Source organism: Anabrus simplex, chromosome 2 (genome assembly GCF_040414725.1).
Source record: "Anabrus simplex isolate iqAnaSimp1 chromosome 2, ASM4041472v1, whole genome shotgun sequence".
In the NCBI taxonomy this organism is placed as follows: domain Eukaryota; kingdom Metazoa; phylum Arthropoda; class Insecta; order Orthoptera; family Tettigoniidae; genus Anabrus; species Anabrus simplex.
The window spans coordinates 327980570-327999361 of record NC_090266.1 but is presented as its reverse complement, the minus strand read 5'-3'; the positions used below and the strand labels follow the sequence as shown (position 1 = coordinate 327999361).

Sequence of the window (18792 nt, the reverse complement as noted above, 5' to 3'; positions counted from 1 at the left end):
TGAGCCGCCGTTGGCACGCGACTGAACAATGCAACATTGCACCATTTTCGTTACGTGCTCAAAACAGCGGCACGAGAGCAGCCCACAAGCCGCGCCATTTCAGAGATCGTGTTACCAAGGCACCGTGTCATCACAATTTACTGTCTATCAATCACGGAGAGATCAGGGGCGAAGCGTCAGGGGAGACAGTGTAAACAGCGTGTATCCTTAACATTTTGTGAACGAAATATTGTCTACTTAATTCAATATATTTTTAGAACATTAATTATTTCCATATTCGTGACATTATTGTATTCCCCGCTTTACTTATTTTCACCTCGCTTCGGCAATGCTAGGGCTGGCGTCAGTTACACGAAGCACGTAGGCGAAAGAGACGCTGTCCATTCTGTGTATGTTCCCTTTGATTTTCAAAGCTTTCAGATAGAGCAACACTAACGCTGTCTGTAGGTGCTGACTGTGGAACTATGACTTTCCTACAGCGAGATTTCTCCGCCCAGTAGACAGACTTACCAACGTCCCTTCTTGCTCTCATTGGCTAGAATTTGGATCTCGGTTTTAAAAGTGCTCTTATTGGCTACCATCTCAAACATGTTTTTTTTTAAAAATGTAATTAATTTGAATTTACTTTATTATATGCCATGTTTAAAAATGAAATAATAATATTCAAATACGAAGTACAGCAAACTTCCACCTACCGAGCTCGATAGCTGCAGTCGCTTAAGTGCGGCCAGTATCCAGTAATCGGGAGATAGTGGGTTCGAGCCCCACTGTCGGCAGCCCTGAAGATGGTTTTCCGTAGTTTCCCATTTACACACCAGGCAAATGCCGGGGCTGTACCTTAATTAAGGCCACGGCCGCTTCCTTCCAATTCCTAGGCCTTTCCTATCCAATCGTCGCCATAAGACATATCTGTGTTGGTGCGACGTAAAGCAAATTGAAAAAAAAAAACTTCCACCTAATAAATGAATGACAGCATCAAAACTCTTCAAGTAGATGCATTTTCTTGCCCGCCAATATTAGTTATGATATTATAACCCCAACAACCATTGGCTTACATTCTTAATAATTAACGCCAGAGTGTGCATAAGGAAACAAAACCCGGCCGAGTTGGCCGTGCGGTTAGTAGCACGCGGCTGTGAGCTTGCATCCGGGAGGTAGTGGGCTCGAATCCCACTGTCGGCAGCCCTGAAGATTGTTTTCCGTGGTTTCCCATTTTCACACCAGGCAATGCCTCAATTAAGGCCACGGCCACTTCCTTCCCATTCCTAGCCCTTTCCTGTCCCATCGTCGCCATAAGACCTATCTGTGTCGGTGCGACGTAAAACCAATAACAAAAAAAATGTGAGATAATGGTGTTCAGTAACCTGTTATGTAGCAAAAGACCAGCACAAAAAAGGATAAATGTAAACTCTCGTTTTAAAAGCATACTAGCGTTAGAAATAACGAGTGAAATTGAAACGTGCAAATATTCTCCCTTCCGAAGAAATGGATTCTATTAAAATGGCATGGGCTTGTGTTTGGAACTTGTGTGGTGCCTCTCTCAAGATAGAAAACGTGTAGTAGTGGTTGTAATCGATCCAGACTGCAATGATTACGCTCGACCCAAATCACATAGTTAAGATGCCACGCGAGGGCATACTGAAGAACTTCGAGATAGTTACTTGACTGGACACAATCCTGCAACTTAGTTTAAATCAGGATTTAGAAAAAAATCTTAACAAGTGGGTCACCCAGATTTTCTGTAGAGGGAACGATCAGTTCTGTGCTTATTTGAAGTACGTGGAAGTATTCAGTTTTTAGTTTATTTTAATTTATCACATGTTAGTATTAAAGGACACAATTTCAAACATTTTCAAGTGGTTCACATACAGAACGTATCATTCATCGTCTTCTAGAGAACGCAACAAAATCGTGAAGTGGAAAGTGAACCACAGTCAAACTATGAATCAGTCTACACTTCAATTGGAACTCTTCGTGAATTCAAAGGGAGATTTCCTGTTAGTGCGGGAATGAGGGGACTGCATTAATATAACTATTTAATTTACTATAAATATTTTGTAAACGTTATTATGAAGCCAAGTACCCTCGTGGTATATTAGCTCAACTTATTCAGTGGATATTGTACTTCAGTTAATTTCATTTATGAAAATCAGATGTTTTCAGCGTCTTTATTTGTTTAGTAACCAGTTTACTTCTCCTTAAAAGTGCGGGATGGATGTAAGACCTACCGTAGGAATTGTGACAAGAGATCGTGACGTATTTAATTTTATTTTAGAGTGTAGGTAATATTTATTCGGAAGTTTATGTTCCTGGTGCTCAACACTTACCGTATGTTCTATTTTGTAGGTCACAATGTGAAGTTACCATAACTTCCATTATACAAGAACTTTATTTGACTACCTTGTGGTATCTAGAAAAACTCCCCATTATAGTATAAAAACAAAAACCTGATCGTCGATTAAGATAACAGAAGAAGTCCAACACTGGTGAATAGTTACCGTACTTTGGATCCACAAAGATAACGCCAAGATGAGTGGCATGTTACTTATTCATCTTCTTGGCTGGGAAACTTTATTCACCTGGCATCTCTTCTTCTGCTCTTCTGCTGATAGGAGTTTCAGATTTTGTACCTTGGAAGCTGGAGAACGTGGGTTTGACCCGCGTCAGAACGATGGATTTAACCTGATACCATATGGCTTGACTAGGCCATATCTTCAAGATGTATTGTTTGCTATGTGTTTAATATTTCTCTGTGTATTTATGTATTTCCGTTGCTCTCAAGTGTTTAGGGTGATGGGTAGGATACCAACGTTGTGTTGATTCGCTTTGAATATAACAGGGTGAGGTAAACCCAGGATACATGTATGTGTTCAGTATAATATATAACTGATGTGGTCAAATAATAAAATAATGTTATTTGTTTTACGTCCCACTAACTACTTTTTGGTCTTCGGAGACGCCGAGGTGCCGGAATTTAGTCCCGCGGGAGTATTTATCGTGTGGTTTAATCAGTTTAATGAAATGTTTAGTAAATATTGGGAACAAAACTCTTCTCATTTAATAATATTAATGTATTCCTCGTACATTGTAGAGGACCCTACTTTCCTTATATTGAATGTAGTACCCATTTTTCTTTTACGAACATTCCATTACCCGTATGCTTCTGAGCTTTAACCGTTGACGCAGTGAAAGTAGGGAGGATGGGACTTTGAGCCTCGGGAAGTGATTTCCGAAGGTTCTCGTCCAGGAATTCCATTTATATATTTGTATGTGAAGCCGAACTTTGTAATTGTTGCCCTGATATGCCCGGGATGGGTACAATATATATAATTGATATGAGTAAAGAAGTCGAATCAGAGAGATGGCACTTTGCGGATCACGTTATTCTGTATACAGTAATAAATATGTTAAAAGTTTGTGGTCAAGTGCAAAATGACCTCGATAATATTGTGAGATGGACAGTAGGCAATGGTATGTTAAAATAGTAAACTCATGTCCTCATCCCGAGGTGGTGCAGCTCTTTTCAGGAACACCCCCAATGGAGGTGAGCTGCATATACCATATCAACCACATACCAGCCCTCCCGCCATCCTTAAATTTGTGGCAGTAGCGGGAATCCACCCCGGGTCACCGAGGACGGCAGCTAATATTGCTAACCGTTACGCTACAGAGGCGGACAATGGTATGGTGATAGATGGGGTAAAAAGTCAGGTTGTGAGTTTCACAAATAGGAAAAGTCCTCTCAGTTTTAATTACTGGGTTGACGGGGTGTCAGAGATTGGAATAACTTACCAAGGAAGATGTTCAATAAATACCCACTTTCTTTGAAATCATTCAAGAAAATGCTAGGAAGAGAGCAGATAGGGAATCTGCCACCTATGCGACTACCTTGGAGGGTAAACAGATTAAGAAAGAAAGAAAAGTAAGGATCTAAATAATAATAATAATAATAATAATAATAATAATAATAATAATAATAATAATAATAATAATAATAATAATCGTATGGCCTCAGCTACCGTGTGCAGACATTTCAATTTGACCCCACCTGGCTGTCTGCTCGTCAATTTTGACGTTCCGTTTTACTCTAGGCCCACTAGATGGCAGACCGAGTAAATCGAAACTCTCTTGGGCGTCTATGGCTGAGATTTAATGAATTTTGTCGGGTAAACACCAAATGTGTCACCAGAGATCTTTTACATGCCGACATCGTACGACATGGAGTGTCGAATGGACTTTTTTCCGCACTTCAAAAATCCGACTACCTCTTCCGGGTTTGAACCCGCTATCTTGGGATCCGGAGGTCGACACTCTACCACTGATCCACAGAGGCATTAAGGATTTAAAGGAGTGGGCATATAAGTTTCTGGTAAGAGCCCAACTAGAGTATGGTTCCAGTGTACGGGACCCTCACCAGGAATAAGTTTGAGTGGTGTCTTTAAAAGTAGGAAATATCGCAATATGAAGATAAAGCTGGAATTCAAGAGGACAAATTGGGGCAAACATTCGTTTATAGGAAGGAGAGACAGGGATTGGAATAACTTACCAAGGGAGATGTTCAATAAATTTCCACTTTCTTTGAAATCATTCAAGAAAATGTTAGGAAGACAGCAGATAGGGAATCTGCCACCTGTGCGACTGCCTTAAATGCAGATCAGTAGTGACTGAGTGAAAAAAACATTTTCTAGGAATGAGCCAATGAAACTAGAGGAATAACCCTATTCATATACCGTGGCTATTATTATCTGATACGTTTGATTGGTGCAGTTCCTCACCTGGACACTCTTCACCACAAAACATACCGAGCGAATTGGTCATGTGGTTAGGATCGCGCAGCTGTGAACTTGCATTCGGGACAGAGTGAGTTCGAACCCTACTGTTGGCAGCCATGAAGATGGTTTTCTGTGGTTTCCTATTTGCACACCAGGTAAATACTGGGGCTGTAGCTTAATTAAGGCCACGGCCGCTGCCTTTCCAATCCTAGCCCTTTCCAATCCTTGCGTTGTTGAAAACCTTCGTTGTGTTAGTGCACTGTTGAACCACTAGCAAAAAAGAACCCTCAATATTTCACGAAGTACAGCAGGTCTTAATCTTTTCGTACTTATTTAATGACAATTTTCTATGTAGAATGGATTTCAGCAATTAGCATACCACATTTGTTTAAACGTTTCCAGCCCAAAACAACACGGCAACATGTTTGGTTTGGTTTTTTTTTTTTTTCATTCTGCTTTACGTCGCACCGACACAGATAGGTCTTATGGTGACGATGGAATATTAACTGAATTCAAGCATGGAAAACTCAACAATGCATTTTATTTTGACAGACTGTGTGAGGAAGAAATATCAGAAGAAGCTCTTCTAATGAACTTTCTAATGAATGACAACTTTTGTTTACCGTCGGACTATCTGCTAACTTGCAAATTGTAAATTTTGGACAGTCCTCACTGTATACCTATATGGGATATTCATTCAGTGTTGAAGATCTTCCAGAGTGACTTATGTCTTTGTTTCCTAAACTGAAATCTCCGGATTCGAATTTCGCAAACCATCGTACAAATGTAGTTTTACTAACAGCATTCACTTGCATACACTTCAGAAGTGGTTCTACACGGCTGTGACCACTCCTCCTCTTCTTTTTATATAACATAAAAGCGAAAGTTACAAAAAAGCAGTCATCTCCATACAGGCCATTAAAGCTCATGGAGTGGAAGGTATAATAATAATAATAATAATAATAATAATAATAATAATAATAATAATAATAATAATAATAATAATAATAATAATAATAATAATAATATAATTATAATAACAATAATAATAATATAATTATATAATTCTTCTTCTTCTTCTTCTTATTTCTTTCCTAATATGTTTATGCTCCAAGGTTGGTTTTCCCTTGGACTCAGCGAGGGATTCCCACCTCTACCACCTCAAAGGCAGTGTCGTGGAGCGTGAGACTTTGGGTCGGAGGATACAACTTAGGAGGAGGACCAGTACCTTGCCCAGGCGGTTGCGCCTGCAATGCTGAACAGAGAACTTGTGGGGATCGGAAGATTGGAAGGGATAAACAAGGAAGAAGAAAGGAAGCGGCCATGGCCTTGAGTTAGGTGCCATCCCGGCATTTGCTTGGAGGCAAAGTTGGAAACTATGAAAAACCACTTCCAGGATGGCTGAGGTGGGAATCGAACCCCCCTCTACTCAGTTGACCTCCCGAGGCTGAGTGGACCCCATTCCAACCCTCGCACTACTTTTCAAATTCTGTGGCAGAGCCGGGAAACGACCCCGGGCCTCGGGGGGTGGCATCTAATCATGCTAACCACTACACCACAGAGGCGGACGTTAATAATAATATTTAGTTTTTATGTTCGACTAATTACTTTCACGGTTTTCTGAAACTGCGAGTTGTTGGAATTTTGTCACGCCGGAGTTCTTTTACGTGCCAGTAAATATACGTACACAAGGCCAGCACTCAACCACCTGAGCCACTCAGCCCAGCTCCACTTTTCATAACCTCGGCATAACAGCTATAGAGAAGATTGACTCATCGTATGAAGGAAATAAAGGTCCAACTTGGATTAGGCTTGCTGATTTGCTAGTCAGGGGGGTGTTATATTACATCTTACCTTCGCTCTGGTAATGACAGGCATTTCGATTATACACTCCGTATATTAGAGGAGAAATAAGGTGAGATAGTATCGTAGAGGTAAGACATTTTAAGAGTTAGATCCTCCGTACCGTTAGAAGTAAAATGATCCGAATTTCCTGGGGATGAACCCAACCAGAATACAAATAAACATGGGTTTTTCAAATAATAATAATAATAATAATAATAATAATAATAATAATAATAATAATAATAATAATAATAATAATAATAATAATAATAATAATAATAATAATAATAATAATAATAATAACACACAGCGTGTGTTAATTAATTCGAATTTTCATGGGTTTTATTACGTTTTCAAAGAACCAAATATAGAGTTATCAAAAATATTCAGAACAATCCAACATAAGCCTATGTCTTAAGAAAAGTGTAGAAACCTAGAAATTTAGAATGTCACCTTACCTTTTAGTGTCTTTGTTTCTGTCAGCGTCATACAAGCAGAATGGAGTATCTATTGTTGTACACTCATTCATGAACTCAATTGAGCCCCCAGGGTCTGCGCTTATGTCACAGATAGCCAACATTCGATGAGGTAGGGCTGGCGCACCCTCGGAGGAAGGGAGCCATGGTGTATGTGCAGGTCGCAACAAATACTTAGCATCCGGGATTGTGAGAAGTTTCGGAGATTCCACAGCCCAGTAAATACCGTTTACAATCACTGAAGCGTAAGGGGCAATCTGGAGAGAAACAAATTAACAGATTAACATTGGTCTCTGAAAGAACAAACTAAGTTACTTGTCTTACTTAAAGGAATAACTCCATGTCTTTGGCTTCGGGGATGTTAAAGAACTGGACATGTTGCCGTATGTTAAGACGTCAGTTCGGTTATGTTGCCAGATGTTTGTTAACAGCGGCAGCCGGTCCAAATGCGGCTGGGAGAGCTGCACGCAGATGTTTACGATGCTACACTACTGAGAACATGCACAAACCGTCTCGTACAATACCAAGATATCGTCGTTGCGCCTGTAAAAACCACTATGTGATAATACTTTCGGAGAAATACTGACCCGCAGCACATATAGCATCAAGAACGAGAACGGTTTGAATATTTTGCACAATATGTTCCAAACTGTCAGTGGAGAGATGGCGTGGAATGACATCAGTAGACGAATAAGTTTGAGTGGTGTCTTTAAAAGTAGGAAAGATCACAATTTGAAGATAAAGATGAAGATAAAGTTGGAATTCAAGAGGAAATATTGGGGCAAATATTCGTTTATAGGAAGAGGAGTTAGGGAACTTACCAAGGGAGATATTCAATAAATTTCCAATTTCTTTACAATCATTTAAGAAAAGGCTAGGAAAACAAGAGATAGGGAATCTGCCTCCTGGGCGACTGCCCTAAATGCAGATCAGTAGTGATTGATTTAATTGATTTGACTTAGATGACAGAGCCTTACCGGCCTAAGTTTCAAGCTGAATTATTTCTCATAGAGATTTTTGCAGGTGCTTACGGTATACTGTTACGAAGCCTCAGCCGATGTATGTAGCTGCAACACCAAGTTTGCAGCCCTCCCAGTCTGACAGCGAACAGCCGCCACTGTTTGTAAATGAACTGTGTGGTGTAGGGGTTGGCACAGGCCAGAGTAAAATGTAGCTTCCACCGAAGTCCCAGTCTCATCCATGGCTGTGTCTATATGAAAGCTGCTGGGGTATGGGTGGTGCTAAGTAATGACATCCGGGGCACAACTAGTGCATTTGAGTGTTATGCAAGGTGTTGCTCATAGGGTTAGTCATACTGCAGTAGCACTTTCTGGCCCAGTGGGGAAAACAATGGCAAACTACCTCACTCCTCATCTTGCCTAGTACGCCTCATTTTGGTGCTCTCATTGGGTTTTGCGGTTTCCTTATAACCGCATAACCATTGGTGGTGCTGTTTGAGGATCCAACCAGCCTCTGGGTTGATGACCTAACAGACAGGTGTAGGGGTAGCGTGTCTGCTTATTGCCCAGAGTCCCCAGGTTCGATTCTCGACTCGTCCAAGGATTTTAATCCTGGTCTGTGGGCTAAGAGAAGTTTCACTCAGGTGAGAGCTGAACTGAGGTACTGTCCATCAAGCAATACGACTGAAGATGACCAAATGGAACTCCAATACCTACAGACTGGCAGCAGTCGTCTTGTCAGGCCAATACTCCCGACGAGTTTTATGCGTGATAGAGGAGGGATTGGAGTCAAAATGGAAAAAATCGCAAACCACTTCTAGGGTGGTCCAGTGTGAGATTTCAATCTATTCTTCCTTCTCAGTTGCCTCTGAGGTTGATTGTACCCCCCAAACTAGACTTCCCACCAAAGCTTAGAATCGAACCCATATCAATCGGATGGAAAGTTACTATACTAATGCCTAGACCATGGCGTTGGAGTGGCTTAACGTTCCATGGTTATCTCACCTTTTTACTAAATGTGGAGATGTATCTTGATGGATATTGGTTGTATTCTTCAGAATCAAATCCTCCGTCTTCTTTCCTTTCCAAGTGATGACGCCGCCGCACCTCGCATCCATATATTTTCGTAGTAGCTGAAATAAGAAATATAATGTGAACTACAACTTATCTATTTATATCAGAACCTTCGGTTTCCTATTAACTGAGACCTTTGAAGTAACTTACAGGAAAGCAGCATTCATTATACATTTTGAATGATGGTATACGGGATGAAAAGTCGGGTTGTAAGTTTCACCAAGAGGAAAAATCCTCTCATTTTTAATTACCAGTACTGTGTTAATGGGGGTGTAAGTACCTCATAGGGATCACTGTAAGTACCTAGGTATTGATATAAGGAATGATCATCACAGGGGTCATCACATTAAAACGGTGTTGTAAGTAAAAGATCTTCACATGATTATGAGTATGCCTAGGGGTTGTAGTAAGGATGTAAAGGACAGAGGGAATAAGTCTCTGGTAAGACCCCAATTAGAATATGGTTTCAGTGCATTGAACCCGCACCAGGATTACTTGCTGCGAGAACGAGAAAAAATCAACTGGAAAGCAGAACGAAATGTTCTGTGTGATTTCTGACAAAGGAGTAGTGTTACGAAAATATTGCAAGCTTTGGGCTGGGAAGACTTCAGAGTAAGGAGACGAGCTGCTTGACTAAGCGGTATGTTGCGAGCTGTGAGTGGAAAGATGACTTGGAATGGCCTTAGTAAACGAATTGGAATTCAAGAGGACAAACTGGGGCAAATATCCATTTATAGCACGAAGAATTAGGGATTGGAATAATTTATCGAAGGAAATGTTTCATAAAATTCCCACTTCTTTGGAAACATTTAACAAATGGCCAGTTAAATAAACGATAGGGAATGTGCCACCTGGGCGACAGCCTAAATGCAGATCATTGATTGATTGATTGATTGATTGATTCAAGTAGGCCAAATGTTAACGGGAAACAGGAGGAAAACCATTCAGGGAACAAAGTCAATAAATATGAAGCCGGCCTCTTATCGCACTTACGGTTACTTTAGAGTACAATGTTACCACAGACTTACGTTATGCGTAAAAGAAAGTTTCTCGTAACTCTCAATAACCATTCCTTTAGGCTTTTAGGTTAATGAAAATGTAATCCTGTGCCTCGTGTTTAAAAGTAAATGTCGTCTTCTTCGCTCAATCTTCTGTAAACTTATCGTTATCCCTTTAGTACGTTCGTAGTATCTAATATACCGGGTGATTCACCAAATATGTTACCCGGATATAACGTCTGAACCATTAAAGATATCGGTTTTCTGTTTTCGTATTCGTAAATGATACCCAGGGGCTTGTAAAATAATGTGCTATGTATTCTCATGGGGTGATTAATAACCGAGATATTGATACTAACTCCATATTTTTAATGGAACGGCACACATTCGTAGACCTGGCCTAAAATTTCAATGGAATACAAGTTCATACATGTAAGTATTTTCAAAATCGGATAGTTACTTCTTGAGATATCAATAAGAATAGCATGCGCGGTTCTCCATGTCGCATCAGACAGCGTGCAGTCGGGCAAGGACATATTGACACGCAAGCAGTTTCCTGGGTGTGATTCCAGACACAGAACGGATACCAGGCATGGAAGCATATTGTAAACATGTGATGGATTTGCAAAGTGTGTATCACAGGCGAACTCATGAAAGTGATTTTCATGGTTTCCCATGCTTAACACCGTAAATGCCGGATTGGTACGGCCGACGTCCTTTTCAAATACTTCCCTATCCCATCTGTGGGGAAAGACGCCAAACTGAACGCAACCTATTACACATGGATTTCAAAACAAAACAAAGCAAAAAAAAAGTTAATCTCCCATCCCCGTTGTATTTGTCAGTGGTTGCACACCCAGGGTATGTTACGGTACATCACATTATGTGTACGATAGTTTACAGCACATGGCTGGTACCCGTTCTCTGGTTGGAATCAATGCCAGGAAACAGCTTGCGTGCTAGTACGTCCTTGGCCGACCGCTCGCTGTCTGATGCGGTACGCAAAAGCCCAAATGCGGTTTTTATTAATATCTCAAAAGGTAACTCTCCGATTTTAAAAATACTTATGCATTTGAACTTATACGCAGTTCAATTTTAGGCCAGATGTATGTATTCGTGCCGTTCTATTTAAAAATATTGAGTTAGTATCAACATCTCGGTTATTAATCACCCCATGAGAATAAGTAGCACATTATTTTACAAGCCCCAGGGTATCATTTACGAATATGAAAACAGAATACCGATATATTTAACGGTTATACGTTATTTCCGTGTAACATACTAGGTATACTCATGGTGTTTGGCCTTCGGAGGGCCCTCGAGCAGGACTTTCGAGTTGGCGCCCTTCGACGTCCTGCACGTTTGCAATGATGGAGCGCCATCTAGGATGAAATCTAATGATGAAGATGCCACAAACACCCAGTTCTCGAGCCAGAGGAATTAATCAATGAAAGGTCGAGAATCAAACCTGGGACCGCTTGAAGTTAAGGCCAGCATGCTAACTAGTTATCCACGGAGCCTGACGTAGTATCTCTTAATATAAGCAGATACTTTATAGATTAAATTTTAGTAGCTGTTTAGTGTAACAAGAAAACAGGATTTTAGCGACGCTGGACTGAAAAAGCCTAGGAGTGGGAAGGTAGTGGTCGTGCCTTAAAATACAACTCCGGCATGCCAAGCCACAGAAAGCCGCATTCATGACTACCGGTGATAGATTTCGAACTCAGCATCTCCCGAATGCTATACGAACCACACACCGCGTCACCAAGTCACTCCCATGGTTAAACGGTTAGCGTGCTGGCCTTTGGCGACAGGGGTCCCAGTTTCAATTCCCGGCAGGGTCGGGAATTTTAACCATAATTGGTTAATTCCCCTGACACGGGGACTGGGTATATATGCCGTCTTCATCATCATTTCATTCTCATCACGACGCGCAGGTCGCCTACGGGAGTCAAATCAAAATATATCTGCACCAGGCCTCTCCGGAGGCCATACGCCATTAATTAATTACCAAGTCGCTCGATTACCGAAGATCTCTTGCCTTCGGTATCACACTCTGTAGTTGAGTATTAAGAGGATGGGTGAGGTCGTGAAAAGCATGGAATTATAACAGCTTAGGCTTTCACGAATGGCGTCACGACTAATAAATAAGCGATTATTTTCCGGGCTTGTAGGCGGTGTAGAATTGGGCTGATACCTCCTTACGTTTCACTGGAACTACGTCCGCCATTCTCAAGGGCTCTGCTCGTCCCGAAAGTCAGAAGACCGGAAGATAATTTCTTCGCTATTCATCAATGGAATTATAAGTATTCAATAACTTATTCTCTAGGCCACCTGTTGGAGAAATAATTTGAAGAATGACTGAAAGATGTCTAATTAACCTTCGAATGGTAACTTGCTACGAAGACCCAGAGCACAACTACGGTAACTTTAAAGTGAACTTTAAGTACTAATGATACAGTGCCTGGACATTTAATTGGACATATGGCCTGTTTACAGAGATAAGATAATAATCTTTTGGAATATATTGAGTGCGTTTTATACGGTATCTGGAACCCATACTTTAATAATAATGACAAAGAGAATATTCTGTGTTCTTACCTCCGTGTTCAGCGACCTTCTGCAACATTTCTGGTGGTACGTATTCGTGAGGGAGTTCCTGGAAAACTTCTTGACCACCTTGTGAAACATTTCCACTTCCAGTGAAAACGAATGTGAGAGGACCGATGGACTGCGGCATCATGCCAAGTGCTATCTCATAGCCAGCATCCCGGATTGCTTGCCGCGCCATCGAGGAGCTGCGGTAGTTGTGAGCAGGACCTATATGCTGGAAGTAATACAGAAATACATTAACTGTTGTTAGTGTGACATTGTGACACGTCATTCTTCTTTTAAACACTGTGTATTTTTATAGGTATGTGTTAGTGTTATATATTACCACATTGAAATTGTGTGTTTGGCAGACTAAAAAGCCTTTAAGCTACATCGGACGTGTGAAAAGAAACGCAGTATTTACGTATACGTATGTAACTTACGAGTATTTTACGACTTTACTTGCCGATATTAGAATCATTGTGTTAGTGTTTAACGGCAGCTTAATTACATTATTTTATTGTTATAACTCGAAGTAGCTCATATCTGCCAATAACAGTTTAACCAAACCATGACGACGTAACCAAACAACTTAATAACCTCAAACGTACTCTGAACCATGCTTGTAGCATGTTCATTTATTTGACACTTTTATGCTAATGGCTTCTATCATCCTCATTTTCCCATATTTACTTATGCATGTCTAGTAATGTCCAGTAGAGAGCAGCACCTTCTGTATTTAAACTGCGAGGTCGTTCGTTTTACGAGAGCGGTGATCTTTTTCTCTTTGAAGCTCATCTTCTCTGTGCGTATGTGGCAGATAACTACAATGCAAGCCACGATGGTTGAGGTGGCGTTTTTGTGTCATACGTATTCATTTAACGTCTTCAAGATTGGATTATTTACGCTTATCTTTTCTTATTTTAACTATTGATAACTGCAGGTATGTAGGTACTTTTTCTAATATTTGTTTTTGGTGATGATTCATTCCCAACTGTGACGGTTGATTGGCATGCATCTTTTCCGCTCCGTCGTATGATATGTTTCGTGTGGGTGTGGCTGTGATCTTGTGATGACGGCCAAAGGGTCTCTGTGTGGCTACTTTTCGTGCACTGCATGCTTCCATACTTCGTAATCCCTAAATATATATATGCCTCTCGTCTCGACCAAGGAACTACATCCAGGTCGCACGAGACGCGCCATGTTGATGGATGTGAATAAAACGATGGTTCACCCCGACCTAATAATATAATTGCACGATGCACGCTGATACTAGAAATATGTGAGACCTGTTGGCAGTGGCGGCTCGTGGAAATCAGCAGTGGGGGGCGCGCCTTACTTTCATAATTCCACAAATATCTCAAGTTCTTCAAACCATGTTATATCAAGATACACACTTCGAACACTATACGGCGCAATGCATATGCAATTGTTTTGATTATTATTATTATTATTATTATCATTATTATTATCTGCCTGTTAATTACCTGCCTGGTGTGAAAATGGGAAACCACGGAAGACCATTTTCAGGGCTGCCGACAGTGGGGTTCGAACCTACTATCTCCCGAATACTGGATACTGGCCGCACTTAAGCGACTGCAGCTATCGAGGTCGGTTTGTTATATAGTCACGAGAATTAATTTGTCTGTGGAAAGCCCTATTTTCAGTGTCATTTTTCTTGGTCTCCGATTTTTTCAACAAGAAGTCTACCACACTCCTTCAGTTCGACTTTCTACTCGATAGAAAGAGAAGAAAACGTTAGTTCTTTAATATGTTCGACGGTAATCATACCGTACGAAGTGCAAACACTACGCCTACATATATATCACAACCTTCCTTTTCACAGTCACTTCACGAGATCATTCATCAACACAAAGCTAAACATCGCGCTCTCCAGTGAGTATGGCCAACATGAGTCAAGTGCGAGGAGACTAGTTACGCTCCTTACTCGTTTCGTTAGTTAATAGTCCTAAAAATTACAAGGCTATTTTAAACATATACCGACACATTTAACTCACGTAAGTGCCTGAGTAAAGTAGTTCCTATTTTTAGGAGAGAAATGGCACAAACTGACCCCTGTTAAATAGAAATAAAATCACCAATGTTTCGGGTAGGTTGGTTACAACGACAGGCCGCGGCAGAAACGCGCCGGAATCTCCGCTAGAACAGCACATCTCCACTCTGGCTCTGATTGGCTCCCTCAAGGCCAGTCAAGCGAGACTCGGAGTATTTGGTCCGCTATGAGAAAGCGCCCTCCTGCGCAGGGCCAGCAGCGTATCGGGCCGTAGTACAGTACAACTCGCGCCCTTGATTAGAATCTTATAGTAAAATATAAAATATTTCCCTTGTTAACATTTAAGATTAAAATTCCCGAATTTAATGGAACCCCGTGGGGGGCGCGCGCCTTAGCGCCTCCCAAACGAGCCGCCACTGCCTGTTGGTGATGACCGTGTGGGACAATTTAAAATTTGCATTTGACTGTGTTATTTGAACGGCCGTTCGCCTTTTATTCCCCGATACCCTCATGTGTGCGTGCGAATGCTGGATGCGTATGTGTTGGTGAGTGGAAGAGTTAACAAGGTGGTATGTTGGTCGACCTGCCTTTATTGTTTGTTTGTTTGTATGTGTGCCCTTTTTGTTCTCTGGACAGACCTGTTAATTTATTTTTATCCGTGGCTGATACTCGCTCAAGTAGCCGCCATGTTGGCTGCGTATTTATGCATTGGGCGTGCCTGTAGTATTCTTTGGGTTTATCATTCTGGAGGCTGGTTTTAGCCTCGCGCCGATATCTCCATTCTTCTTATCTGTCCTTTGTTCTCCGTGATGGGCGGATTGTTGTGAGAGCTATTCATATTGTTGATTGTAGATGGTGTAGTAAAGCAGTGTCGTGAATCAATGGCATTTTATCGTAAACGGGCGACCTTATTAAGATGTGAATACGGTAATTACACTGCAAATGATATAATGAAGGTGTGCTTGACAGGCGCTGAGCATTTTCAAATGTATTCAAATGGGAGTTAGTCGTGAGCTCACGCCATGCTTCAGAGATGTTTATTAATGCAAGGTACGTCCATGTTTACTATCTTTACCCTTCTTTAGACTTCACTTATGAGTTCTGTTTTATGTCTTAATGTTTCATTTGAATTTTATTAATAAACCCTAGTTCTAAGTTATTTTTCTTTTATTGCTAGTAGTCGTAGTCTTGCCCCTTGTTCACCAATTACAAGGGGTTGTTTCCAGCTTGGGGCGGTATTTCAGCCTTTCCTAATCGAAGATCCCGCGCCTCGAATTATTCCCTACGAACGTGTTAATGTCGATGTTGTATGGATTACTAATATGTCTAGGGGTAATTCAGGGGTCAGGAAGCTGTGGCACAAATGGTAGCAGAGGCGTGCTCGATTAGGATATCTCCTCTGAGGAGAAATCAGACGGAGTAGAGCTGGAAACGCATTTTAAGTCCGTTCTGGTTGCTTTAATTTAGCCTTATGATACTATGAATTTCTGGGCTTAATCTTAAGTTTAATTTATAGTTTATGTGCATTGTTGTCGCCTTACGTATGTGTCTTGTGTTTGATATCTCTGAAACTTGGGTTACGGTATGGAGAATCAAAAGTCTTTAGAAATAACACTTGCAGACAGCCCGTGTTCGAGTAATGGGACCAACAGGCTTCAGTAAAGTGAAACGCCAACCTCTTGACGCCAGCAGCCAGTTTAGTTTCATTTCTAGTCGCATAGTGGAAGAACTAAACTTAATATTGTTGTTGAACGTGAAGTTACTGTCACTTCCTTTGAATTAAACCAAATGAAAACAATTTAGCAGTAGTAGTAGTAAAGATACATCTCACACGCACCTAGTATATGAGGCCATTGCCCGCACAGTCATCGAAACGAATACTTCTCCTTTTGTGCGCTCCGCAACCTATCTATTTGGAAAAAATACAGATAAAAACAACAGTGTAACAAAATACCAGTAAAAGGTTAACTAAAATGTCTACTTACTCTCGGCGTGTGTCAGCGTGCGTGTTACCTCCTACCCTCCGTCGCGGATGGCGTGCTCTCAGTCGGTATTGATGGGTAAGTCGTTCGACTGCCGCAAGGTGATGTAGATCACCAATTAGAGGGAGAAGAATAGCAGTGATAACTGCCGGCTGAACGTGGTGACTTAGGTCACGACGACGAAGAGGAGGAGTAGGAGGTACTCCGAGAGTGATGTTAATCACAAGGAGCCTGGTGTTTGCCAGAAGCCCAGCGTTAGCCAGATGGGTGTGAGGTCCGTACGTGACCATCTTGACTTCACTTCATATGCTCTTTGCTTATGTGCACGTTCGCACTAGAGGTGGGGACGGAGCGAGTAATACCGATGAGTAATCCGGTTGTAGCGGTGGAGCGCACCACCGATCCCCTCCGCTTACAACTGCGAGTACTCGCGGAGGACCTGAGTACAGTGTAGCGCACAACACACGTACGAAAGTACCTGTATTCAATCTGTGTTGTTTCGAATGTACGTATATATTTCCTACGCTTGTTATGTTTTGTAGATAATGTAAAGTCTGTTAGATTATATTTGTGGTGTTAGTGTGATATTTAAACATATACGTAGATAGTAGTTATATTTTTAGAACATTTAAAGGAATTTAAAGAAATGTTTACAGAAAGTTGTTCCACAATGGCCACGAAAACCGTCGGATGCCTGGCAGTTTTTTGACATCACTGACAATAGGAAACACGCAAAATGCAAATTTTGTCGCCGCACATACGCGACGGGTGGTGGCACATCAAATATAATATAATATAATATAATATAATATAATATAATATAATATAATATAATATAATATAATATAATATAATATAATATAATATAATATAATATAATATAATATAATATAATATAATAACTGTATTTATAGAAGCATTCTACTGATAGCTGTTTGGCATTGGGACGTGTAGTAGTATGTTGTCAGATATGTTTTGTAATCACATTTGCAAAGAAGGACATTCCAGTCAACGTTCATTTACGTAATTACTTTTGTCATCCTGTAGATGAAATTATGTCAGTGTTTTCATTATATTCTGATAATATTCTTTATATTCAGGTTATTCTTCTCATTAACAGTGTACCGTATCACATGAACTTACGAAATAATGGTTAATACATTACATTTCTGTTAACTTCCAATCCCCGTGTATACAAACCCTTTCGGTAGGTATGCGCCATACTTTGTTTCACTATTCGAATGAGTTAACTATACGAGTAACTAACATTTATTCCACATACTACCTCCTACTCCCTAGCAGTTACGTATATAACAATTATAGTGAATATATATGCAGTTATTTACAGTTGTTACGTTGTGAGAGAAGGGTATTAATAGAGGGATGCAATACCTTCGCAGTGCATACCTATAACGTGTTTAAACGTCCCGCGTCAGGACATTTACTCGGTAGTTCACTCGGTACTACCGGGTGATGACGTCACAACAACTGCTCCGCTCCGTCCCCAGCTCTAGTTCGCACCGTAGTCCGTGTCAGACTCCGCCTTCGGTCACGTGATTGCTCGAGCTTGCTTCGAACAGGCTCGAACCTCAGCGCGTATCGGGTCGGCTCGATCGCGCTGGAACACGAGTTATCCATCACTACACGTTCCGTAGATATGTTCAGGCTTGGCTCGCTAGAACAGCCACCACCAGTACGCTGGCAATAACAACGCATACGCTCATCGAAGGTTTCCCTTTCAAGCGTTGTTTTCCAGTCTATTGTTCTACCACTACAATAAATGAAATTGTTATCTGTAATAATAATACTATCAGTTTGATCTTATACAAGAAAATATATTACTTACCTTTTAAATTTGTTAACTTCCCTATCAATCCGCAGTCGCATATAAAATTTCCACGCATTTTAAACCAGATATTATACTCAATAAACCAAACCAAACCCCATGGCACTACAGCCCTTGAAGGGCCTTGGCCTACAAAGCGACCGCTGCTCAGCCCGAAGGCCTGTAGATTACGAGGTGTCGTGTGGTTGTTATACTCAATACGTAAGGAAAAACTTGGCAAAAGGGAAATTATAT

The 18792-nt window shown here is 40.9% G+C and overlaps 1 protein-coding gene across 1 annotated transcript in view; it reads right to left on the bottom strand.

Moving 5' to 3' along the window:
- Positions 1–18792, bottom strand: part of LKRSDH (lysine ketoglutarate reductase/saccharopine dehydrogenase) — a 232130-nt gene that overhangs the window by 160729 nt on the left and 52609 nt on the right. The window contains exons 6-8 of the mRNA XM_067140684.2: positions 12726–12951; positions 9058–9185; positions 7076–7350 (exon numbers count right to left, since the gene is read on the bottom strand). Coding sequence (XP_066996785.2) covers positions 7076–7350; positions 9058–9185; positions 12726–12951 — 629 coding nt within the window. The remainder of the gene's footprint in view (positions 1–7075; positions 7351–9057; positions 9186–12725; positions 12952–18792) is intronic.